Below are 25,689 nucleotides of genomic sequence, written 5' to 3' on the forward strand. Positions count from 1 at the left end.
ATATTTAATGCAGATTCTGTATGTAGGTTATGCACATATCTAGGATAGCAGATAGGTATCTATGATATAAGCACAGATCTTCTTAGTATATTTAATTCAGATATTACTCTCAGAGGCTGATCTTATATAGCATTAGTAAGCAAAAATAAAGCAAAAGACACTCTTAAAATGCATATATGAGCATATGCATCTATTTAAAGCATGTAGGCTATATAAAGCAGAAGACACTACCGGTTATCGACACATGTGACTCGCCTCGTGTTCTTTATGAAACCTCATAACACTCATAACACAATCTCACGCGAGCTCAAGGGCTGCAGATCAGCGCTGCTTCAGGTGATGATGCGAATCGCTCGTGAAAGATAATCGTTCTATAATCGATAGTCCTCCAACTTCCCGACTAAAACAACATCGGTTTGTTCCACGTTGATTTGTTCCGTTTTTCGCTGTGTAACTCTGTCATTCGGCAGTTTTTGGTAGGATAGTAAACTTGTTTTGCGTAATTATTTGCTTGGAAATGAACGTGCATGATTAGAATTGACGTAATCGACGGTTCTTCGATGTATCGTGGCTAATAAGAAAGGCAAAACAGATATTTTGAAGTTTTTTCTCAGTTTTACTAGATTTGATCTGAAATAATCGGGAACATGATATCCTGAAATCAGACTGGACCTCTTTAGGTGTTTTATTCTGTCATAAAATTTTCTTGATAGAGCAAAATAGCGTTAGTGTGTATATTTACCGGCAAATTTGTCTAGGTCCGTCGAAGAGACAGGTATGACTTTTTATTGCACCTATTGCACTGATATATTTAATGGTATAGCTATATGCTCTGTTTGTTATTTCATTAAAAGTCGCTTTCAGCACTTTTAAACTTTTGATTGAAGTGTTCTTCTGAAGATAGATCTTGGGGTTCTTTCTATCTCATTTATTGATGGCATACATTAATTCATACGATCAAACATCTCATTTGTAATGGTCTCCAGGTGTGCAATGATGGCAGACACGGCCCTTCAGCTGGACAGAGTTGGAGATAATGGGAACACTATGTCCAGGACACCGGTGTCCACCACCTTCTCCTCATCGTCCCGGAAAGGAGCCACCGTGAGCTTCCACAAAATCCACTACAGTGTGAAGATGAAGAGTGGATTCATCTGCAAGAGGAAAATCACGCGTAAAGATATTCTCATCGACCTCAAGTGAGTCTTTTCACATCCATTCATTCCTCCATTGAGAAACGTGAAAGTCTCTCTTTGCTTTCTTACATGAAATAGTACACTACACTGTAAATACTAATACTAATCTCAAACTGTAAAAAATATAGTTTACTCAACTTAAGTGTACGTTTTTACCATTCTTACTAGATTTAAGTAAGTTACCGTTACTCTCTTAACCCTAAAGCTGACATTAATAAAAACATTTAAGTGGTCCTAATTAAGCAGTACTTGAAATGTAACATTTTGGAATCATAACTCAAATATATACGTTCTTCAAGTACTACTAACTCAAAATGATCAAGTACAAAATTGCAGCTGTGTGGAATACCCATAAGCACTTGCGCTTGAATAAATTATGAATGTTTGGTCAAAACAAGGGAACTTATGTAGAAAAATAATCATACTTTTTTATTTATTTATTTATTTTTATTTGGAATACCCAATTCCCAATGCGCTCTAGGTCCTTGTGGTGGGGTAGTGATTCGCCTCAGTCCGGGTGGCGGAGGACGAGTCTCAGATGCCTCCGCATCTGAGACCGTCAATCCGTGCATCTTATCACGTGGCTTGTTGAGCGTGTTACCGCGGAGACATAGCGCGTGTGGAGGCTTCACACTGTTCTCTGCGGCATCCATGCACAACTCACGACACGCCCCACCGAGAGCAAGAACCACATTATAGCGACCACGAGGAGGTTACCCCATGTGACTATAACCACCCTAGCAACCGGGCCAATTTGGTTGCTTAGGAAACCTGGATTCAAACTCACGACTCAAGGTGCGGTAGTCAGCGTCTTTACTCGCTGAGATACCCAGGCCCCCCGATTCAGTATTAAATCTTATGACTATTATTGTTGTTTTGTTGTAGCTGGTTGATAGTTGTGATTTGCGTGAAGTCACCATGAGGTTGATTTAGTGTTACCTTTGGTGAACTTGGAGCCTGTTAAGTTTAAGCCATTCTTATTTACTCAACTGAACTTTACAAAAGTGCAGATTTATGTGCACTAATACTGAGTATACTCAACGTGCTCTATGGCTAAACAAGAGTCCAGTCATAATTTCGCCCTTACTGTTAGACGTGATAACTCCACTTAAATATTTAAATATAAACAGCAATAATTTAATCATAGATGAGTTAAATTTACTTGTAACTAGTTAACGTTACTTAAAAAAATGAGTTCAGTTTACTTGAGCCAGAAAGGTACATTGACTTCGAAAAACCGTGCAAACTGATTGCCTTGATGTATCTAAGATCAACTAATTTGATTTTACAGTGTACTATAATGATTTCAGTGATGTGTCAGATGGTATCATCATGGTATTTTGAAGCATATCATGTTACTTAATCATGTGCCATGGTATTTAAGTGTTATTGTAAGGTAGGCTACTTCAAAAATAGTGTCCAAAGGGATGGTAGTACCTAGGAGGGTACAACAGGGCTAAAGGCACATTTTAATACAATTCCAAATGTGAATTAAATTAACAGAAAATGGTTAATTAGTTTTTTCTCTAAAATGCATCTTGTGCCTCTACATTAAGACAAACAGCCAGCCAGATAGATAGATAGATAGCAACTTAAAGTAGATTAAAGGCCTTTTGTTGGTTTGTTTACATTTGAAATTTTGACAATTGGAGTTTGAATTAACAAGCATTCCATTGGCCTTTTTAAACATTCCATCAGTGCAAGCAAAAACTGTGTCCCAAACTACATACTATACACTATGCACTCACAAAATGTACTATGTACTCAGCCATCTAGTGTATGAATTTACAAAGTGTAGTATTGTCCCAAATGGAACTCTTAACGATTTTTTACTACACGGAAGCATTCGCCGTTTAACAGCTAACGGAATTGACATTTCAAACCCAAGCGATTTGTTGCCGCTGGCTTTAGCGCGCTATCCACCCTCAGTTCAACATTTATATCTCCATAATATACATATTCACACAGCATGGTACGATGGTAAAGCGTTTAACTCGCTTTTGTAAGGTGCTGTCTAGTTGTCATGTTCTCCATTATTTACAGTTGTTTTGCCAGATCACCATCACTGCTGGTAACTCCGTCCCTTCCGCTATGTACGGCAAGACGTGAGCACTGAGTGCATGAAGTGTCCAACATTCCACACTCTGTTTTGACGGTTGAAAAGGTGCATCATCCGGATACTCATAGTACGCATCTTTTTGATGCATTTTCAGTGTAAACATACTACTCGCACACTCTGATGTAAAATAGTGCAGAAGTGTGTGGTTTGGGCCGCACCAAAAGTCTTTCTAGCAAGTCAGTCCACTATCGGCCATCTTAGGAATGCTCCCAGGAGGCTATTTCCAATCATGCCAGTGCAGCTCCTGTCTACTTGAATGGGGGAACACTGAAATCTCAAAAATGGTTGGTTGATCAAGATTACGATCAAAGAACATAGTTTAAATCAGTAAAATCGGACAAAACTGGTAAAATAAATTGTGCTTCTTTACCTCAGATTATGCTAAAACACAATTTTCCCAGCTTTTATAGCTAATGCACATGCGCGTTCTCGAGCTGATTGACAGGCAATGCCTGTATCTAAAAGGTGATTGGCTCTTTTAACTGTAAGGCGGGACTTCCTATCTACACCCGTTGACCATTGGGCGCTAAAGCTCCTTGGTTGAGCATTCCAATTTCTCCCATTCATTTGAATAGAAGTGGCCCGTCTCTGCTAAATAGTCTCTGGTACAAGTCTATGGGATTTTTTTGATTTTCGATCGTCCGCTGAGTGGCAACCGTTAGTCTGATCAGTTAGAAAAGTAATAGCACACTATTCCAGAACAGTCTGAAGGTCTGTGCTGAGTTTAGAGTTAGGAGTTAGAGTTAGAAATTTTTATCTCAGTTTAAGGATTTTGAAAAAGCCTAAGCAATGTTTGTAGAGTAGTATGTTGGCTTTGTCAGTCCAACATAACAATTTGCCAAAAATGTACTTTATGGGTGCCATGGTTCAGTGATGGTATTTTGATGTACAGTAGGCTAGGGTTGCGCAGTATACCGGTACTAACGAAATATTGTGATACCAAAATATTTAAAATGATACGATATCATCTTGTTGTTAATTTTGGTACCATATTAAAGTATGCTGCCATTAGCAAAATGTAATGTAATGTGAGAGTTTTGAGATTAAATCAAAGACCATTTGAAAATAATAATAATTTGTGTGAATTGAAGGAAGGAAGTTTGGAGATGTTTAAACAAACTCCAGCGGAACAGAGAGCACCCTGCCAAAAAACACATTTGCCCTCAAAAACATCCACATTTGTACGTGCCTCTCCAGGAATGACATTACGTAGACAAACAGTCTAATGCATTGTTTTACTTATACAATCATACACACCCTTGTGACTACACATGTGTTGGGCGTGCACACACACTCGGGATGCATTATGCATGTACACACACACGCATGCTTTCATAACCTGATTAAGGTTACATATTCGCACCCTGCTGCTTCCAGGCAATTGTCTGACGTGAAAGTTACTTGGAAACAATAGTGCTAAAGTTTTCACATGGTGTGAGATGTGTGTGGAACACAAATGTGGAGGTGACATGCTAAAAAAAAGAAACTTAAAACAAGGCGTTTGAGGATATGGCTGCAAAAAGAGTCCACTGACTTTATTTGAATGTTTGATTAAAGGGTTTGTTCTGGCCTGCTGGGATGTTTTGCGATCAAACCTTGACTTTTGCCCAACAGGCAGATAAGAGTCTGGTTTGCTGTCTCTCTCAAACAATAGTGATTCACATTATGGTTCACGTAACAGTGAGATCACATAACAGGACAATCACAGGTCAATCTTAAATAAAAGATGCGCCACATCTTACATAATGACTGGTCCTTCTCTTTAGGCATCCTACCTGATTGGGCGAATCTTACGAAGAAATGTCCACCCCAAAATGAAAAGATAAAAAATATGAAATTATTATTTATATGATATTTTGATTAAAGACTCCATGAAACTACTTCCTTTCTGTGTTGATGTATTGTTTGTTGAAACACAATGTTTGGGTGGGGCATATCGAAGGGCTCATCCCATTTAAAAACAAAAATCCCAATAGGCTTTAGTTACATCACAACCATGAATCATGATTTGCATGATTTTTGGTTTTTGGGGGAGGGGTATTAGTGTTCTAAAGAGTATTTGACTGGACAAAAGTCTGTGTAGTGCAAGATGAGTCATCAATGTTTTTTAGACTTTTTAAGTGTGTTTTTAAGTCAATTTTAAGTGCATATATCTGCTAAAAGTGAAGTTTGTCGACATTTAGAAGTACACAAGCATACAGATGATATCAAAGATAATCAATATGGACTAAAAGCTACAAAACTCCAATTTAGATTTTTTGGGGTTCTGTTATAATGTTGCATATTTTAGGTTTTTAGTTTTTTGTTAAACTTGTTTTTTATTTAATAATCTTTTTTTTTTTCATTTAAATTGTCATTACTGTAATGAAAAAAAAAAGTATAACAGTAAAGTATAACAATAATGACAACCATCCTGTTTTGATTTTATATAATTATTCTTGGGGACACTTTCTCAAAAGTATGAATATTCCATGCAATCTCTCAATTAAAACAAGGTCATTAAAAACTACATGTTTAATAAATATGAAAAATGTTGTTTAAGATTGTTTTAGAGAAGCTTTAAAACTTGTCCTGTTAATGTCCTGTCAACAATGACCCTTATACTTTTCTAGTGTTTTAGTGTACATGCAGATGTGCCTCACGTTTGTCATTAGTTTGTGTATTTGAACCTGATGGTCGTTGACACACCTAGAAAACGTCTAAAATGTGATCGTAAAACCATCTGAGAGATTATGAGAAGAGGCCAGAACACAAACACAAGCAGAGTATGACGGCTTTCAGTGACAGTAAAAATGTGTTTGGAGTTTGGAGTCGCCTCATGCGAGATTGTTTGTTGTGAGTAATCATTAACTTTTGCATGTCTACCTGTGTGATTTTAGGTGGGAAGAGACACAGAGTGAGAGTGTGATTTTTCTCTTCTTGTATAATTGCATAATAAGATTTATGTCTGCTTCCAAGCTTATGAAATGATTATATCTCGTAATCTGTATTTAATAGAAATGCAGGCCTCAAGTTTTTGCTAATGATGTTCATCAGGGTGTTCCCTCACAAGGAGTGTAAAGGCCCCTGCACACTTCATATTAAATCAAAGAACAAACTTGTGCGATGTCATTTAGAACAAAATCTGGACAAAACAAAGGTGTTTTTGAGTTTGTCTGGTGGTTCATAACAGTTTGCCAGGTCAAACTTTCAGGAAAACTTTTTAACACTTGCTTGACACCTTCTTACTGCCATTGGTCCACGTGATCGGTAGATGTGACCTGGAGCTCCACCTACTTTGAGGCAGACAGCTAATTTGCGTTCAGTCAGTTAAGATCACTCAAATGAACACACCGCATGCAGAGTTATTAGCGAACTGATGCAGACTTACCTACATCTGTACCATTGTTTCCGTAGAGACATTTTCCAAAAACATGTCATGTAATTTTTTTTTGTTTAATTAGTCTACAAAAGGAATCAAATCTACTTAAATACTCTTAAGTGCCCATTCACTCATGTGCAATCTGCAGCGAAAGCCATTCACACATCTGCCCAAAGTAAGATATGCCTATTATCATTCTTTTGTCTGTATTCTATCCATTGGCACTCTTTTATACAACCATATTTGCAGTAGTACCAGTGTCATCATAAAACATAATAACAAAGTGCAATCGTGCATATTATGGCTTATCATTAACACCATGAATGCAAAGGAAAACATTACAAATTACACATTATCTTCTGCATATGTATTACTTTAAGTCATCATAGAGTAGTTAAAACAGCATCTTTTACTGATCTCATGTGAATTCTACTCCTAAGGCATGAAGTTATTGATAACATATTTTAATGTCATATTAGTTGATGTTTTACATGTAGTCTTGATCGTCCTTATTTTTGTAATGCTCCTCTAAATGCCTCCCCCAGCGGTGTGGCAGGTGTCTGAATGTTCGTAAACAGTATGTTATTGGTCAGCTGTTTCGAACTTCTTTTTGGCTCTGAGCGAAGAACGAAGAAGCACTTCGCTATGAGTGTGCAGGGCCTTAAGATAGAGTTGCACAATATAAAATTGATCAGCTAATGAACATTACTTAGGTGACACAACATTCGGCCTAGTACCCCTGCTCCCTATACGCATATTACACAGTCTGCTTAGCGCATCTTACCCTAGGGGGACACCAGAAACTCCACCGGCTGCCCCTACTCGCATGTTATACATCCGACGATTTCGGAGCTCTGCGTATGGCATCAGTTTGGCCAGCGACGGCCCTGATTTGTTCAGTGATACATTCTGATTTACTAAAAGGCAGGCAAGTAGGTGCTAGTCATAGTAGGATCACTGCACGTTTGTTCAGTCTTTTGTCAATGCTACCTGTCGGCAGAGGCTTCTACTTGATCTTAAAGTCATCGTTTTATGTGGTTGACTTTTTTTTTTTTCATTGCAGTCCAGAAATATTAAACTCCTAAAATGTAATGAGGAATTCCCAAAAAGTGGGTGGATAAACATACTTTAATCAGCAATAGTGGAACGTTGTATTGCATCACTTCTCATGTTACTGTCTTCTTAGGATGAATCGCTTGTGTTGTAGCATTCCTTATTTGTCATTTAAATGACTTTGGATGAAAACATTTGTGTATATAAATCAGGGTGTGTGTATGTTGGTAGGTAGCTGACATGACATATGGGACATGCTTTTTACATCTAAAACGATTTTAAGCAAAATTGATTTCTTCTGGATGCATTTTGTGTGACCATATACACATTACCAGTCAAAAGTTCAGACACACCACGGCTTTTGCACAAGGCAACAGCAGTATGATAAAAGACACCAATAGTTTGGCTGCAGGCTCTTTATGGTTGCCAAGCAATATAGCAACTTTAGGCACATTAATATAAAATAATATATGTGGTCACGTCTGAGCCTACTGGCATTTTACAATGGCTTACAGTGTGGCTCATTCAGTCAGAGTTTTATTATTGTCAGCAACGTGTGTGTTTGGTTATATCTTGTGTTTTTATGAGGAAAACAGGGTGATAACGATTATTAAATCATTTTTATTTTCTCTCTAGTGGTCTCATGAAACCAGGGCTGAACGCCATATTAGGAGCAACCGGGAGTGGAAAATCATCGTAAGAGCTTTTTAACGATCTCTCTTGACTCTGTTCTCTGTTTGTGCAGCGTTGCTGTAATGTTCGTCTATCCTGGTGGTTGTATAATGTTGTTTTTGTTTTAATTGTGTTCAGTTTCCTGGACGTTCTTGCAGCCCGTAAGGATCCCGCAGGTCTTTCCGGCGAAGTTCTGATAGACGGAGCGCCACAACCTCCAAACTTCAAATGTCTGTCTGGTTATGTAGTGCAGGTACAAACACACTTTCAAGTCTCCATGATATTTTGGTCTCTAAATATGGCTCCTTTAATGCATATTTATGGGGCTTTTTTTAACCTCTGTCAGGCAAAACTTGCAAGAAAAGTAATGTCACACCTTTTCCCAATGAGCTGCATGATTTGAGGTGTCAGGGTTTGTTCAAGTTCAGGGGTTAGGGGTTTGTTCAAGGCATGTTTCACTCTAAAACTTGGCATAAGCATTTGAAAGGGGATGTTCACTGAAATACTAACATGTTGCTGTCAGCAGAACTCGTGCCATGACTAAGGGAATTGTGTGATTGTTGACTAAGATTAAGTTTGACTGTAACGGCTGAGGGTTGTATTTTGCTTGCCTTGCATAAATATCTGGAGAACATCTCTTCTGAAAATGGTTTAATCGAATCTAAAATCATGCCAGCTGTGTCATGAGACATGAAAATTAAGTCTGCTGCCTTCCAGTTTACTGAAAGTGTGTGTGTGTGCTTTTGAAAGCGCTCTGTCATGGTTAAAAGACATGAATCAGCTTGAAATCAAAGCCTTGTCGTAGTGTTGCGTTCTCGAATTAAAAATGTGAAATATTTGTATGTGTGTGGCGTTAGGATGATGTTGTCATGGGGACGCTGACCGTTCGAGAGAATCTGCGTTTCTCAGCTGCGCTGCGGCTCCCGAAGTCAATCAGTCAACGAGAAAAAGATGAAAAAGTGGAGAAACTCATTCAAGAACTCGGCCTGAGCAAAGTAGCAGATTCACGGGTAAAACACACATTTATAAATAAATCGAATTATAACAATGTTTTTAAATGATCAAATATATATATATATATATATATATATATATATATATATAATTGAATAATTATAATAAATAATTGTTAAATTATTTGTTAAAGATTCAAATTAAAATTAATTTTATATAATTGTGAGGAATTTTGATATTATTTCTATATTAAATTAATTTATAATTATAAAATAATTTTGTAATTAATGATTATGAATTATATATTATTGTAATTACATTTATATAATTTTATAAAATATAATATACTTTTACAAATTATATTTGAATGATAAATTGCAATAAATTATACTCAAACCATAAAATACCATTTGGTATTTTTAGAAGTAAATAAAGACAACATTTAGTGTCTCTGTGAAGCATTTTTTAATTTTAGGTCATCCCCTGAAGGAGTTTTGGCAGATGTAGATAACTTTAAAGGACATTTTTCAACCAAAAGTACAGATTAGTTAAAAAAACAACACAAATTATATAATTTATATAATATATGTATAAATGCAGAATGATGTAACAAAATAAAAAAAAATTCAAAAAAAATTCAAGATAACACAATTTAAACTGATTATCATTTTTTTAAAGATTTTTTTTTTTTGCAGTTTTGTCCCCAAATATATACACTAGCTCATAATATTACATTAATTGTACCAAATAAATGTGTTAAATTGACAGCCATAAATATAATATGACTGCATGCAGGCAAATGTAATAATGAACATAAACATTTAAAATGTCATTGGGGATAGAGGGCGGCACTTTCATTCACAGCTGCCCTCTGATTGACTGGTTTAAAGGTGGGCACGCAGCTGATTCGTGGGATTTCGGGTGGAGAGAGGAAAAGGACGAATATCGGTATGGAGCTGATCATCGATCCGCCTGTGCTGTTCCTCGATGAACCGACCACAGGACTGGACGCCAGCACGGCAAACTCTGTGCTCATGCTGCTGAAACGGTACGATTTTAGACAATCACACACATGCACGCATTTTCATGACAGTTAAGCACATATCTCGCAATACACATTACTGTAATGCAAAGAAATAGTATAGATACATTATTGAGTTTATACATAATAATAGTATTTGTTGTACTTTATGCTAATCTAAATATAAAAATCATTGAATTGCAGCGTTTTTACTGTTGTAAAAATGACTCTATTACAATAATGAGAATAAACATTAACTTCTGGATGAATTACAGTAATGTAACAATGCAAAAAATCTATATGGTCTGTCAAATTGGCTTCATTTACTTTATGCAAAATATTATTGTTTTTTTGTGTGATTAATTTGTCTTTTGTTTAGGATGGCAAACAATGGTCGCACCATCATTCTGTCCATCCACCAGCCACGGTACTCCATCTACCGTCTGTTCGACAGTCTCACACTGCTGGTGGGAGGCAAACAGGTGTATCACGGACCCGCTCAGAACGCCCTGGACTACTTCAGTGAGATCGGTGAGAAAACGCACACAAGGAACAATTCGCTCTTAACATGCATTGTGAACACAGCTCTGCAGGTTCATTTTATTTTGACATTGCTTAACTGCTGTATACGTTACCATACATAGAAAATGACATGCAGCGACATTAAGTGAATTGTTACTTCATAATTCAGTACAGCCTCAGAAATGTGTTTGAACAAGAAGTTTCTCTTCTGTGCTTGTCTACTTTTTAGCCTCCATTTGTATGTATCACAATTATCATTATGATATTAATAATAATGTGGGATCATATGTTATATCGTGACAATTATAATGGAAAGTCAAAGTGGCTGGTCAAATTGGGCATTCACCAGCCACTGTGGCTGGTAGGCAAAAAAGTTAATTTCATACCCTGCCCACAATCCCATAGATTTACATTAAAGGCATATTCAAACAGACCAAGCTTATTCAAGCTCCAATTGTCAATAAATTCCCAAACTCAAATGTAAACTAGTTTGTCCCCCATTTGTAGTGTTCGGGTCAAATTTGACCGCTATAGGACATGAATGGGTGAGACTATAACATAGCAATTTTTTTTATTTGTCAAATAAAACACTGATCCTTGAGATAAGGGACAAAGCATGTTCTACAAAAAAAAAAAAAAACCTTTGTTAAAAATCAAGAAATTCATAATAATAAAAATACTGAAGAAGTAAAACTTGTTCCCTTACATAGTTTGTTAGCTGAGACCTTAGTCTACAGATGTATCCATTTCAAATTAATTTAGTATTAAAAAATAAAAACTAAGATTTAAACCAGTTTTGTCCCTTGCCCCAAGAATCAGTGAAAAATCACTAAGTCAGACACGGTGCCGAACACACACACATAAAGGGGGGATGAGACAGTAACACTTCCACTATGCAGAACACACTCACAAATGAAAGGGACGAGACTATAACAGCAATTTTATTTTTATTTTGTCAACAACAACAAAAATCAATCAGCCACAATGCAGAACACACACAAACACACACACACACACACTTCAATGTCAGATCAAATTCTTAGTCTGATCCCACTGAGAAATTTCATGTTGTAAAACCCTGGTCAGGTTTGACTGTAAGCATATTGTGGCATCATTGCACAATCTGACCTTTCAACACAAGTGGTTTAAAAAATGTGACAATTTTTCAAATAATTTAGTTTTAAAATGTCTAAATACATATTCAATGCATAACATGCAATAATATCTAGAAATTAAGTTTGTTACAACATTGGCTTATAGAGATCAGCCAGTGGATGGAGCACTGATGCCACCTACTGGACATAGTTGTCATTTCATGTAATTGTTATTTTTATTCCAGCAGATGTCACCAGAGACCCCCAGTGCATCACATACTTTAACATTTTGACAATCTTTCAATTTACTGAAATGAAGGTTTTTTACTGTGAAGATAACACAAAATGTGCTTATTTTATTTGAGTAACTGAGAGGTAAATAATGTCAAAAATCCCATAAAATCCCAAAAAAGACATGCATAACTTTAGTGTTTTTACTTTTGTGAACATTAGTGTTATTCTCTATTGATAAGTGTACAAGAGATAATTTTAATTCAGAATAATTGCGGTGTATTCAAGCCATTGTATTTATTAATTGCTTTTTTAATGTATTTTTGAATAAATGTCATAGATCTGGACAAACAAATGGGTATGATGCCTTTGGCCCATAAACGCTTAAACAGACCCTCATTGTTGTACTCAATCTTTTGTTTGTGTGTCAGGATACACCTGTGAAGCGCATAATAATCCTGCTGATTTCTTCCTGGATGTCATAAACGGAGACTCTACGGCTGTCGCTCTCAACAAATTAAACCACAACGATGGTACAGCACACAAACACACACCGTTTGTCTCTCGAGTCTCACAAAGCCAGGCTTTTGACTATCATTATAAACTGTCAGACTATCATTTCAGACGTGCATGTAAACTTGTGTTTTGTGCAGCAGAACTGGACCAAGAACAGTTGAGTTCATCTCTAAAGGGAATCGAGGATCGTTTAGTGGAGGAATACAAGAAAAGCTCAGACTACAAACAGACTCAGAGCGAGCTGGAGAGAATCGTTCAGGGTCAAGATTACAGCACACGGCCCAAATCCAGAACCATCACGTACAACACGTCCTTCTGTCATCAGTTCAAATGGGTTCTGAAGAGAACCTTCCGGAACTTGATGCTCAATCCACAGACCTCATTTGCTCAGGTGAGTTTGTGTTCATGTGAGCCGTTTGCTGTTACCATGGGCTGGGTGGTATATCCAATAATAACAGTGTCTCTGATTTCAATTTCAGCTCGATTCATTTGCGTGAATCAGTTCAAATTGTCCATATTCAATGAATAGATTCAAACCTGTGGTTCGATTATTAGTCTTGCTCATCACTCGAGCATGTCTCTGTGGCTTTTTTCGTATATATTAAAATTGAGTTTTTGACTATTTAGATTCAGGTTGATGTTTGCAGATGAATTCTGGTCAATTCTGATTCATTCTTTCACCAGATCGGGGTGATGATTTTTCTGGCTCTGATTGTTGGAGTGATATTTTTTGGAGTGCAACAGAATTCAAGCGGCATTCAGAATAGGTACGAACACGCATATCTCCAGCTGATATACTGCAGTCAAGTTTCACATCCAGTTGTATCATTCCACCTGAGACACAGTAGATCTGGTTAATTGAACTGATTGGTCGATTATTTCAGGATGGGCGCTCTGTTCTTCATCACCACTAATCAGTGCTTCAGTTCTGTTTCCTCGGCCGAACTTTTCATCACAGAGAGGAAACTATTTGTGTGAGTATAAAAACACATTTGGTTAGCTATCTAAATGACGACATATCAGAGACCTGTATTGTTTTTATATAAGTACAGTACAAATCAACACAAACCTAACCCCTAAGAAAATTATTTGCATTTTTTAAATTCCAAAAACACCCTAGCAACCAGCTTTAGCATGCTAGCAATACCTAGCAACATGCTAGCAATGCCTAGCTATATGTTAAAACATGTTAGCAATGTCTAATAACATGCTAGCAATGCCAAGTTATATGTTAAAACATGCTAGCAATGTCTAATAACATGCTAGCAATGCCCGGCAACATGCTAGCAATGCCTAGCTATATGTTAAAACATGCTAACAATGTCTAATAACATGCTAGCAATGCCTTGCAACATGCTAGCAATGCCTAGCTATATGTTAAAACATGTTAGCAGTGTCTAGCAACATGTTAGCAATGCCTAGCTATATGTTAAAACATGCTATCAATGTAGCTAGCAATGCCTAGCTATATGTTAAAACATGCTAACAATGTCTAATAACATGCTAGCAATGCCTGGCAACATGCTAGCAATGCATAGCTATATGTTAAAACATGCTAGCAATGTCTAGCAACATGCTAGCAGTGCCTGGCAACATTCTAGCAATGCATAGCTATATGTTAAAACATGCCTAGATATATGTTAAAACATGCTAACAATGTCTGATAACATGCTAGCAATGCCTAGCTATATGTTAAAACATGCTAACAATGTGTAATATTATGCTAGTAATGCCTGGCAACATGCTAGCAATGCATAGCTATATGTTAAAACATGCTAGCAATGTCTAGCAACATGCTAGCAGTGCCTGGCAACATTCTAGCAATGCATAGCTATATGTTAAAACATGCCTAGCTATATGTTAAAACATGCTAACAATGTCTGATAACATGCTAGCAATGCCTAGCTATATGTTACAACATGCTAGCAATGTCTAGCCACATGCTAGCAATGCCTAGCTATATGTTAAAACATGCTAGCAATGTCTAGCAACATGCTAGCAGTGCCTGGCAACATTCTAGCAATGCCTAGCTATATGTTAAAACATGCCTAGATATATGTTAAAACATGCTAACAATGTCTAATAACATGCTAGCAATGCCTGGCAACATGCTAGCAATGCCTAGCTATATGTTAAAACATGCTAGCAATGTCTAGCAACATGCTAGCAGTGCCTGGCAACATTCTAGCAATGCATAGCTATATGTTAAAACATGCCTAGATATATGTTAAAACATGCTAACAATGTCTGATAACATGCTAGCAATGCCTAGCTATATGTTAAAACATGCTAACAATGTGTAATATTATGCTAGTAATGCCTGGCAACATGCTAGCAATGCCTAGCTATATGTTAAAACATGCTAACAATGTCTGATAACATGCTAGCAATGCCTGGCAACATGCTAGCAATGCCTAGCTATATGTTACAACATGCTAGCAATGTCTAGCCACATGCTAGCAATGCCTAGCTATATGTTAAAACATGCTAACAATGTGTAATATTATGCTAGTAATGCCTGGCAACATGCTAGCAATGCCTAGCTATATGTTAAAACATGCTAGCAATGTCTAGCAACATGCTAGCAGTGCCTGGCAACATTCTAGCAATGCCTAGCTATATGTTAAAACATGCTAGCAATGCCTAGCTATATGTTAAAACATGCTAACAATGTCTGATAACATGCTAGCAATGCCTGGCAACATGCTAGCAATGCCTAGCTATATGTTAAAACATGCTAGCAATGTCTAGCCACATGTTAGCAATGCCTAGCTATATGTTAAAACATGCTAACAATGTGTAATATTATGCTAGTAATGCCTGGCAACATGCTAGCAATGCCTGACAACATGCTAGCAATGCCTAGCTATATGTTAAAACATGCTAGCAATGCCTAGCTATATGTTAAAACATGCTAGCAGTGTCTAGCAACATGCTAGCAATGCCTAGCTATATGTTAAAACATGCTAGCAATGCCTAGCTATATGTTAAAACATGCTAACAATGTCTGATAACATGCTAGAAATGCCTGGCAACATGCTAGCAATGCCTAGCTATATGTTACAACATGCTAGCAATGTCTAGCCACATGCTAGCAATGCCTAGCTATATGTTAAAACATGCTAACAATGTGTAATAAAATGTTAGCAATGCCTGCAACATGCTAGCAATGCCTAGCAACATGCTAGCAATGCCTAGCTATATGTTAAAACATGCTAGTAATGTCTAGCAACATGCGAAAACATGTTAAAAAATGCTTAGCTACATGTTACCAACACTTAGCAACAAGCTAAAACATGCTAGCAATGATAAGCTACATATTAAAAAACTCTGCTTGGTTGGAGTGAGATTTCGTTGACATGGGCTGAATCAATCAGACACGCATTATTTTTATTAGAAGGTCTACCGTCTCAAATTTGTAAAACCAAACACGACCTAATCAACCCAATGAAAATAATGATGAGTTTTTGTGCACACTTGCACACCAATTAACCTGGCATTGACAATATCAAAAGACACATACTCTATGGCACAACCAAGGTTTTTTCCTGGGTCAAAAAATGGTCTTTAGTGGTAGTTGACCTACATGGTCATCCACATGCTCGAAATTGGCTGATTACATATTTGCAATTAATTTTAACTTAATTGCATGTTTACACTGGAAGTATTTAAGTTATTTTGATAACCTTTTTTGATGGAACCTTTTGAATTTGACAAGGATTTTTTTATTTTTTTTACTTCAAGGTGCTATGGAAAATCAAACTATTCTGCTCTACACTAATCAAACTTCTTAATTTAATTAGCTCTTTATTTCTATAGGCCTACTTATAATGTTCTGACTGTTCTTCTAGTGAAAAGTTTGTTTTCCTTTCATCAGGCATAATATTTTAATAAGGCAAACATGGCCAGTTTGCTGGATATCAGACATCATTAGAAAAGGAGGAAAACGTTGTCCATAATTAATGGAAGTACAGACTTCAAACCTCTTCTTTCATTTATTGCCCTGGTTAAAGTTTACCATCGTTTCATCTGAAAAGCATTGCATTCTAATAAACATATGCTAAACATCTTAAAAAGACCTGATTTACAAATATTCTCAATCATAAACGTCTTAAAGACATCTGCTGAACGTCTTATTGACATCCGATCTTATAGATATATTGCAGATGAGCAAACAACCTAAAAAACATGTCTTCCAGATGTAAACAAACACATCAAATAGATGTCTAGGTGATGTACGTGTGCTCTCAGGGAAGTTTGCAAATATTTGCTGAAATATATAGCTGAAGTACATCCTGTTTGCTTGCAAGTAAGTGCACAGGAAGCATGCAAACTTCGTCAAATCCAGTGACATGCTCTTTGTAGCAGTCTGGGAATTTGGAAACATGACTTGGTTGCCCAGTGGACCAATATGAACCGATAAAAACGTACATAAAGACAGCCAATCAGATTTAGGCTAGCAGGTTCTGTCAGCTCTTGTCATTTTTGTTCATGTTATGTCATGTTATTCTGGTATCTTCAGGCATGAATACATCAGTGGGTATTACAGAGTGTCTGTTTACTTCCTGTCTAAAATCCTGTCGGACATTCTGACTCTGCGTACAATCCCCGGCATCATCTTCAGCTGTGTGGCGTACTGGATGATAGGTCAAACACACACACCATAAACATTCTTAATGCACATTCCTGATGTTATTGTCAATGATTTATCACAAAGAGATAGACACACACACACGTTATTCCAATGTCCCGCCCCAATTTTGTTTTTCCATTGAATTTTCTCAGTTCAGTTCAATTCAGTTTATTCATCACATTACAGAAGTGAAATGTTTAGGATGATTTAATCGCAAAAACTGCATGTCCCAATATCTCTTCCATTACATTTCTCATTACAGGACTGAAAGCGACGGCGGAAGCGTTCTTCATCTTTCTGTTCTCCATTATTTTGGTGTCGTACACAGCGACGTCTATGACCCTGGCCATCTCTGCTGATCAGACTGTGGTGGCCATCGCAAACATCTTCATGACCATCAGCTTTGTCTTCATGATGGTGAATAAACACACACACATTTGTGCAGACATGTATTAAACCCCATTATAAAATTAAAGCAGTGAGGTGTCATGCATCACGGTGATTTTACTACAGTTTATTAGACATTGCATGTGGCCTAGTGCTTACTGGTGTCAATATGGTGTCTTTCATCAATGTTCTTTGTTAGTAATTAATATTCACAGTTGGGCTGTTCATTTAACATGTTAATAAGTGGGGCCTGGGTAGCTCAGCGAGTAAAGACGCTGACTACCACCCCTGGAGTTGTGAGTTCGATTCCAGGTCTCCTAAGCAACCAAATTGGCCCGGTTGCTAGGGAGGGTAGAGTCACATGGGGTAACCTCCTCGTGGTCGCTATAATGTGGTTCTCGCTCTCGGTGGAGCATGTGGTGAGTTGTGCGTGGATGCTGCGGAGAATAGCGTGAAGCCTTCACACGCGCTACATCTCCGTGGTAACGCGCTCAACAAGCCACGTGATAAGATGCGCGGATTGACGGTCTCAGATGCAGAGGCAACTGAGATTCGTCCTCCGCCACCCAGATTGAGGTGTGTCACTACGCCACCACGAGTGCATTGGGAATTGGGGGGAAAAAAAAAAATGTTAATAAGTGAAATTAATTATATAAAATAATGCGTTAAAAACATTACGCAGTTAATCATGTCCTCAGACCATGATAAGAAATATTCATACAGTACCATCAAAGCAATTCAAGCTTGAAGTACCATCTGTTTTCAGCAGGGGGCAGTAAGTGAAACTCAAGCTGTAAATGCAACACGCAGCTATAATGAGAATGCTAGCTTGAAACTAGCGATAGCACAAGATGAGAAATCGTTCTTGCATTCAAACAACTGAACAGAGCACAATTCCGAACGCAGGGATCTTGAGACTGTTTTTCTAAGTTTCAAACTAAAATGTCAATTTTTTTTATGACGCAATGCAATCAAAGTTAGATGCTCCAAAGGCATTCTTCGAAAAGCCCTTAAAATAAATCTATCGCGGACAAATTGACGAATTCAGTTGCTAAATGGATTGCTGTGGACTGTAGGCCAATGATAGACTTATGTGCATTAATATGGAAATAAACAATATATTGACTTCTGAAGCAACTTTTTGTATCATTTATTAATGCTTTACTCGTCTGCCACAATCATTTAATGCATTTTAGTTATCCGAATTATTATTTTTATAATATATATTATATTTATAACTATTTAAACATTATTGTTATTTGAGGGGCATTCTCTTTAAATATATATGTGATTTAATTTGATTAATAAATCGGCACATTATGTAATTAATTCAATTTAAAAATGTTAATCAATTGACAGCCACAATATCTTTTTCGGTGCGCCTAGTTATTTTTAGTGTTCCTAGTGTGTGTAACTATATTTAGTCTTGTTATTGTGTTTATGTCTGAGTGTGCAATGATGTGTTGTTGTTTTCTCATGTGTAAAGCACTTTGGTAAACGTGTTGTTTTTAAATGTGCAATAGAAATAAACATGATATATTTTTAGCCACAAACATGCTAATGCATCTCAGCCAATCAGATTTTTTTTCTTTGTGTGTTTTCAGATCTTCTCTGGGCTGCTAGTGAATCTGCCGAGCGTCGTGGGGTGGTTAAACTGGTTGAAGTATTTAAGTATTCCTCGCTACGGTCTCGCTGTGAGTCACCAATCAGATCCATCATGTTCTACACTTTTGTGAAATCCAATTAAAATGTTTTTTGCACCAAAAACAGTCAAAGTGTGTATAATATGACCCCTTTAAATAAATCTAAAGTTAATTATGAATCTTTAAACCTCTGGTTGCACTTGTGCTGTTTTATTATTAGAAGTATAAATGCAGATCAATGAGGATGTTGATTGGTTGTATTGATGGTCACAGGCTCTGCAGATTAATGAGTTTACTGGACTGAGTTTCTGTAACTCCAGGAACACAAGCATCACTGGACCTGTAGAAGTGTAAGTATGAAACACACTAGAACTGTACGGGTAAAGTCATTTATCCACATATTAGAATTGAAAATATTGCAAATGAAAAAGTGTGAAAAGTGTGTGTGTGTGTGTGTGTGTGTGTATTATATTTTTTAATTTTTACATGAAAGTGTATGCAACTTCATAATATAGGTTTATGTATATTATATATGTACACATATAGTGTATATACATAATTTATATATACACCGATCAGCTACAACATTAAAACCACCTGTCTAATATTTTGTAGGTCCCCCTCGTGCCGCCAAAACAGCACCAACCCGCGTCTCAAAATGCTATTCTTCTCAACACAATTGTACAGAGTGGTTATCTGAGTTACCGTAGACTTTGTCAGTTCGAACCAGTCTGGCCATTCTCTGTTGAACTCTCTCATCAACAAGGTGTTTTTGTCCACAGAACTGCCACTCACTGGATGTTTTTAGTTTTTGGCACCATTCGGAGTAAATTCTAGAGACTGTTGTGTGTGAAAATCCCAGGAGATCAGCAGTTACAGAAATACTCACACCAGCCCGTCTGGCACCAACAATCATCCATGCGATTATCTAATCAGCCAATCGTGTGGCAGCAGTGCAGTGCATATAATCATGCAGATACAGGTCAGGAGCTTCAGTTAATGTTCACATCAACCATCAGAATGGGGAAAAAATGTCATTTCAGTGATTTGGACTGTGGCATGATTGTTGGTGTCAGACAGACTGGTTCAAACTGACAGTCTACTAGGGGTGTAACGGTTCAAATTTCTCACGGTTCGGTTCGTATCACGGTTTTAGGGTCACGTTTTCGGTATTTGTTATGTTCGGGGGGGGGGGGGGAATATTATTGCCAAATCCAAAATAAATATATTCTATTTGGTAACAGACACTTCAAGAGATTTGCCCTCACTACAAATCACCATGGTTTTACTACAGTAACCATAGTTTAAACATGGTATTTGTAGTAAAATCATAGTAACCACAAAATTAACATGGTTACTGTCATGGTTACAATACTATAGTAAAATTAAGGGTACTATATGGAAACTACAGTATTACTGTTGTAAAAAAAAAAAAAAATGGTTAATTGTATCAAAACTATGATTTCTACCAAGAAAACAATGGTGACAGCTGTCATTGTTACTTCAGTCATGGCCACTACAGTATTACTATAGTAAAAACATGGTTAGCTTTCATTAGGGTTCTTAACTAAAAACAACCCTTGCTCCAATTACTAACTCAACATTTTAACTTATTACCTGCATTATCACGCTACATGCATCAACATAAAGTGCATTTCAAACTCACCTCAACGTATATTCAATGTATATTCAATGTATATTCAACGTTCAGAAGCTGTCTATTATCACTATAGAAGAAATGAACTTGCTATTAAAATGAATACGAGAATGGATGTCATAATGTGACTCGAATATTTTAATCATACGTGAAAATCCCACATCTTCATCAACGGAGTAAGGGCAACATAAATTTGGCAATGAACACCCCAAGCGCTTTAGTTCTTGTTTCATGTCTGTCCGAACTAGCAGCGAGTGCCTGTTTAAAGACGGAAGGGAGTGTGTCTGTGTGCAGTTTCGGGATCACAGCATGCTATATATCCTCGGGTGATGTCAGCATAAATAAATAATCAAACATCGATGTAAACATCAACAGTATACGGCTCTCGGACAGCTTCTCTCTGTTGAAAGTTGACCCATGTGAAACACAGGCGGAGTGTGTCCATCTACAGAGCCATTCAGGTGCAACTGCGCATGTCTATTTGCCGCTTTATTATCTTCGTCAGACTGTATGTTCCAGATGCGTTATTAAACTAGAGATGAACCGCGGAGCAATTTTTGTTTTATCGAGAACCGTTACACCCCTAATGTCTACGGTAACTCAGATAACCGCTCTGTACAATTGTGGTGAGAAGAAGATCATCTCTGAATGCTATTTTGAGATGCGAGTTGGTGCTGTTTGGCGGGACGAGGGGGAGCTACACAATGTTAGGCAGGTGGTTTTAATGTTGTGGCTGATCGATGTATATACAGTATATTTACAGCTCTATATATATAAGAGGCCACTGCAACATTATCAGTTTCTCTGGATTTACTATTTATAGGTATGTGTTTTAGTTAAATGAACATTTTTGTTTTATTCTATAAAGTACTGACAACATTTCTCCCAAATTCCACATAAAATTATTGTCATTTAGAGCATTTATTTGCAGAAAATGTCAACTGGTCAAAATAACAAAAATGCAGTGTTTTCAGACCTCAAATAATGCAAAGAAAACAAGTTTATGGGGCTTTTCCACTGCACGGTACAGCTCGATTCGACTCGACTCTGCTCGCTTTTTGGGGGTTTTCCACTGTGGATAGTACCTGGTACCTGGTACTTTTTTAGTACCACCTCGGTCGAAGTTCCAAGCAAGCCGAGCCGATACTAAATGTGACGTCAAAACCCTGCAGATCACTGATTGGTCAGTCACTACCAGCGTCACTGGATTTGCGACACGGGACATCAACCCGCTAGTTTTAAAGTTTGCAACAGCGATAGCAGTATCATTTGTTCACACGACTTTCGAATTGTAAAAAGAAATGGCTGTGTGCAAAACCACGCTGTGGTCAATAAACAAGGTGCAGACGTTTCTCTAGTAGCTGTGGAGAGGATCCAACGAGAGCTGGATCGGGCGACGCAACTATGACGATCAGACTATAATCCCACCCACGTTGAGGCTGCACTAAACTGCAGTGGAAAAGCAAGCTCAGAAAAGTAAAGCGAGCAGAGTCGAGTCGAACCGTAACATGCACTGGAAAAGTGCCATTATATTCATTTTAAACAACACAATACTAATGTTTTATCTTAGGAAGAGTTCAGAAATCAGTATTTGGTGGAATAACCCTGATTTTCAATCACAGCTTTCATGCGTCTTGGCATGCTCTCTACCAGTCTTTCACATTTTGTGACCATCCATCTTCCTCTTGGTCACATTCCAGAGGTTTTCTTTTTTCTTTTTCCTCCCCTTTTCTTCCCAATTTGGAATGCCCAATTCCCAATGCGCTCTAAGTCCTCATGGTGGCGTAGTGACTTGCCTCAGTCCGGGTGGCGGAGGACGAATCTCGGTTGCCTCCGCGTCTGAGACCGTCAATCCGCGCATCTTATCGTGTGGCTTGTTGAGTGTGTTACCGCGGAGATATAGCGCGTGTGGAGGCTTCACGCTATTCTCAGCGGCATCCACGCACCAAGCGCCCCACCGAAAGCAAGAACCACATTATAGCGACCACGAGGAGGTTAACCCATGTGACTCTACCCTTCCTAGCAACCGGGCCAATTTGGTTGCTTAGTAGACCTGGCTGGAGTCACTCAGCATGGTGGTAGTCAGCATCAGTACTCGCTGAGCTACCCAGGCCCCCCAGAGGTTTTCAATGGGGTTCAGGTCTGGAGATTGGGCTTGCCATGACAGGGTCTTGATCCAATGGTCCTCCATCCACACCTTGATTGACCTGGCTGTGTGGTATGGAGCATTGTCCTACTGAAAAACCAATCCTCAGAGTTGGGGAACATTGTCAAAGCAGAAGGAAGCAAGTTTTCCTCCAGGATAACCTTGTACGTGGATTGATTCATGTGTCCTTCACAAAGACGAATCTGCCCTATTCCAGCCTTGCTGAAGCACCTCCAGATCATCACCGATCCTCCACCTGGTCGTCTAATGGTTAGACGGAGACCTGGAGAGGCCTACAAGCCACAGTGTCTCGCACCCATTGTGAAATTTGGTGGAGATGATACCAATTTTTGTTATTTTGACCCGTCGTCATTTTCTGCAAATAAATGCTCTAAATGACAATATTTTTATTTGGCATTTGGGAAAAATTTGGTCAGTGCTTTATAGAATAAAACAAAAATGTTCATTTTACTCGCACATAATTATAAATAGTAAATCCAGAGAAACTGATAATGTTGCAGTGGTCTCACTTTTTTCCAGAGCCGTATATATATTTAATATGAACAATATTTACTACATGTAAATTTACTTATACACACATTATATTTATAAATATAATAATATATAATAAATATTATTCTGTAAATACACATAATATTATAATATAATATATGTATACACGGAGCTCTCTCTCCTGATACACTCTCTATTTTTGTTGTTGTAGTTGTTCTTCAGGTGAGGACCTCTTGCAGGATCAGGGCATCGATTACTCAGTGTGGGGTTTGTGGCAGAATCATTTGGCTCTGGGAATCATGACCTTCATTTTCCTGGTTATTGCTTATCTGAAACTGCGCTTCATCAAGAAATTCACATAAATGTGTGATCAGACTCTTCCACACACACTCCTGCTGTTGTAATATCTGCTAACAATCCCTCCATTTCATATGCAGTTATTGTATTTAAGGTAAAGAATTTGAAACCGGCTAAATTCAAAATTGCAGTTGAAGAAGTGTGCAACTCTGAATTTAGCTTCTCGACCAATCAGCTTTTATGGAAGTCAGTCAAAAATGCTCCAATCTTCCTGCAAAGAAACTAAAACAAGTGGCATTATTCCAAAAATATGCGCCATGGTTTTAAAATTCAGGTAATCGAAGCAAAGATTCGTAGCTGGACAATAAGTAAATGTTTAAGTTGATATTTTAAGCCTCATACAGAACCTGTACGTTCTCATGTTAAAGTTTGTGTCAGTGTCGTTCAGTTATATTCTATACACACAGTAAATTAAATGGTTGCCAATATGGAGTCACTCCAGTTTAAGAACGTTGAGAATTCTAGTTTTGTTTGCTGTAAATATGAACCATTATGCTTCTGCAATGTTTCATTTTCATATTTTGTTAAATAATGAATGTGTAATGCTGGAAAAAAATTTATGTTTGTTCTGTAATTTTATATGAGACCAAAATTTCATAAAAACTAATGTTTCTGGCATGATTGTGATCCTACTTACATTCAGCATCACTCACCAAACATTATTAATGATTGTAAAAATCACCATTGTGAGACACAAACACACCTGCAATATGGCGTACATTTTAATCATTATTAGAAATACAGTATACTAATCTACCTGTCCTTTGTTTAGCAAATACCACAATGGAGGCCTGGGTAGCTCAGCGAGTATTGACGCTGACTACCACCCCTGGAGTCGCGAGTTCGAATCCAGGGTGTGCTGAGTGACTCCAGCCAGGTCTCCTGAGCAACCAGATTGGCCTTGTTGCTAGGGAGGGTAGAGTCACATGGGGTAACCTCCTCGTGGTCGCGATTAGTGGTTCTCGCTCTCAATGGGGCGCGTGGTGAGTTGTGCATGAATCGTGGAGAGTAGCATGAGCCTCCACATGCGGAGTGTCATGCACAATGAGCCACGTGATAAGATGCACGGATTGACGGTCTCAGAAGTGGAGGCAACTGAGACTTGTCCTCCGCCACCCGGATTGAGGTGAGTAACCGCGCCACCATGAGGACCTACTAAGTAGTGGGAATTGGGCATTCCAAATCGGGAGAAAAGGGGATAAAATAAAATAAAATAAAGCACCTGCCTAATATCATGTAGGTCCCCCTCATACCGCCAATACAGCTCTGACTCGCCGAGACATGGACTCCACAAGACCTCTGAAGGTGTCCTGTGGTATCTGGCACCAAGACATTAGCAGCAGATCCTTTAAGTCCTGTAAGTTACAAGAAGGGGCCTCCATGGATTGGACTTGTTGGTCTAGCACATCCCATAGATGCTCAATCGGATTGAGATCTGGGGAATTTGGAGGCCAAGTCAACACCCTGAACTCTTTGTCATGTTCCTCAAACCATTCCTGGACAATTTTTGCAGGGCGCATTATCCTGCTGAAAGAGGCCACTGCCATCAGGGAATACCGTTGCCATTAAGGTCTGCAACAATGTTTAGGTAGGTGGTACGTGTCAAAGTAACAT

At 37.9% G+C, this 25,689-nt stretch overlaps 1 protein-coding gene across 4 annotated transcripts; it reads left to right on the forward strand.

Annotated features, from left to right (window-relative positions):
- The first annotated feature begins 263 nt into the window (after nucleotides 1-263).
- LOC127418580 (broad substrate specificity ATP-binding cassette transporter ABCG2-like) lies at nucleotides 264-24,687 on the forward strand. Of its 4 annotated transcripts, none has more exons than XM_051659202.1 (16): nucleotides 264-336; nucleotides 987-1,199; nucleotides 8,366-8,425; nucleotides 8,540-8,654; nucleotides 9,259-9,411; nucleotides 10,246-10,403; nucleotides 10,756-10,907; nucleotides 12,655-12,756; nucleotides 12,877-13,130; nucleotides 13,424-13,506; nucleotides 13,624-13,713; nucleotides 17,262-17,386; nucleotides 17,635-17,789; nucleotides 19,364-19,453; nucleotides 19,676-19,752; nucleotides 23,930-24,687. In XM_051659202.1, the coding sequence occupies exons 2-16, from the start codon at nucleotides 994-996 to the stop codon at nucleotides 24,078-24,080; spliced, it is 1,971 nt and encodes a 656-aa protein (XP_051515162.1). In that variant the 5' UTR covers nucleotides 264-336; nucleotides 987-993; the 3' UTR covers nucleotides 24,081-24,687. The 4 variants fall into 4 exon arrangements, with proteins under 4 accessions (XP_051515162.1, XP_051515161.1, XP_051515164.1 ...); XM_051659201.1 differs by having other exon boundaries at nucleotides 302-775; XM_051659204.1 differs by having other exon boundaries at nucleotides 302-775; nucleotides 12,880-13,130.
- The last annotated feature ends 1,002 nt before the right edge of the window (nucleotides 24,688-25,689 follow it).

This window comes from Myxocyprinus asiaticus, chromosome 28 (assembly GCF_019703515.2).
Source record: "Myxocyprinus asiaticus isolate MX2 ecotype Aquarium Trade chromosome 28, UBuf_Myxa_2, whole genome shotgun sequence".
Lineage (NCBI taxonomy): Eukaryota > Metazoa > Chordata > Actinopteri > Cypriniformes > Catostomidae > Myxocyprinus > Myxocyprinus asiaticus.

Coding starts and splice junctions, on each gene's coding strand:
- LOC127418580 (XM_051659202.1), top strand. CDS start 994: ATGATGGCAGACACGGCCCTTCAGCTGGACAGAGTTGGAGATAATGGG. Junction 8,655..9,258: donor TGTCTGGTTATGTAGTGCAG/GTACAAACACAC, acceptor GTGTGGCGTTAG/GATGATGTTGTCATGGGGAC. Junction 13,714..17,261: donor ACAGAGAGGAAACTATTTGT/GTGAGTATAAAA, acceptor TGGTATCTTCAG/GCATGAATACATCAGTGGGT.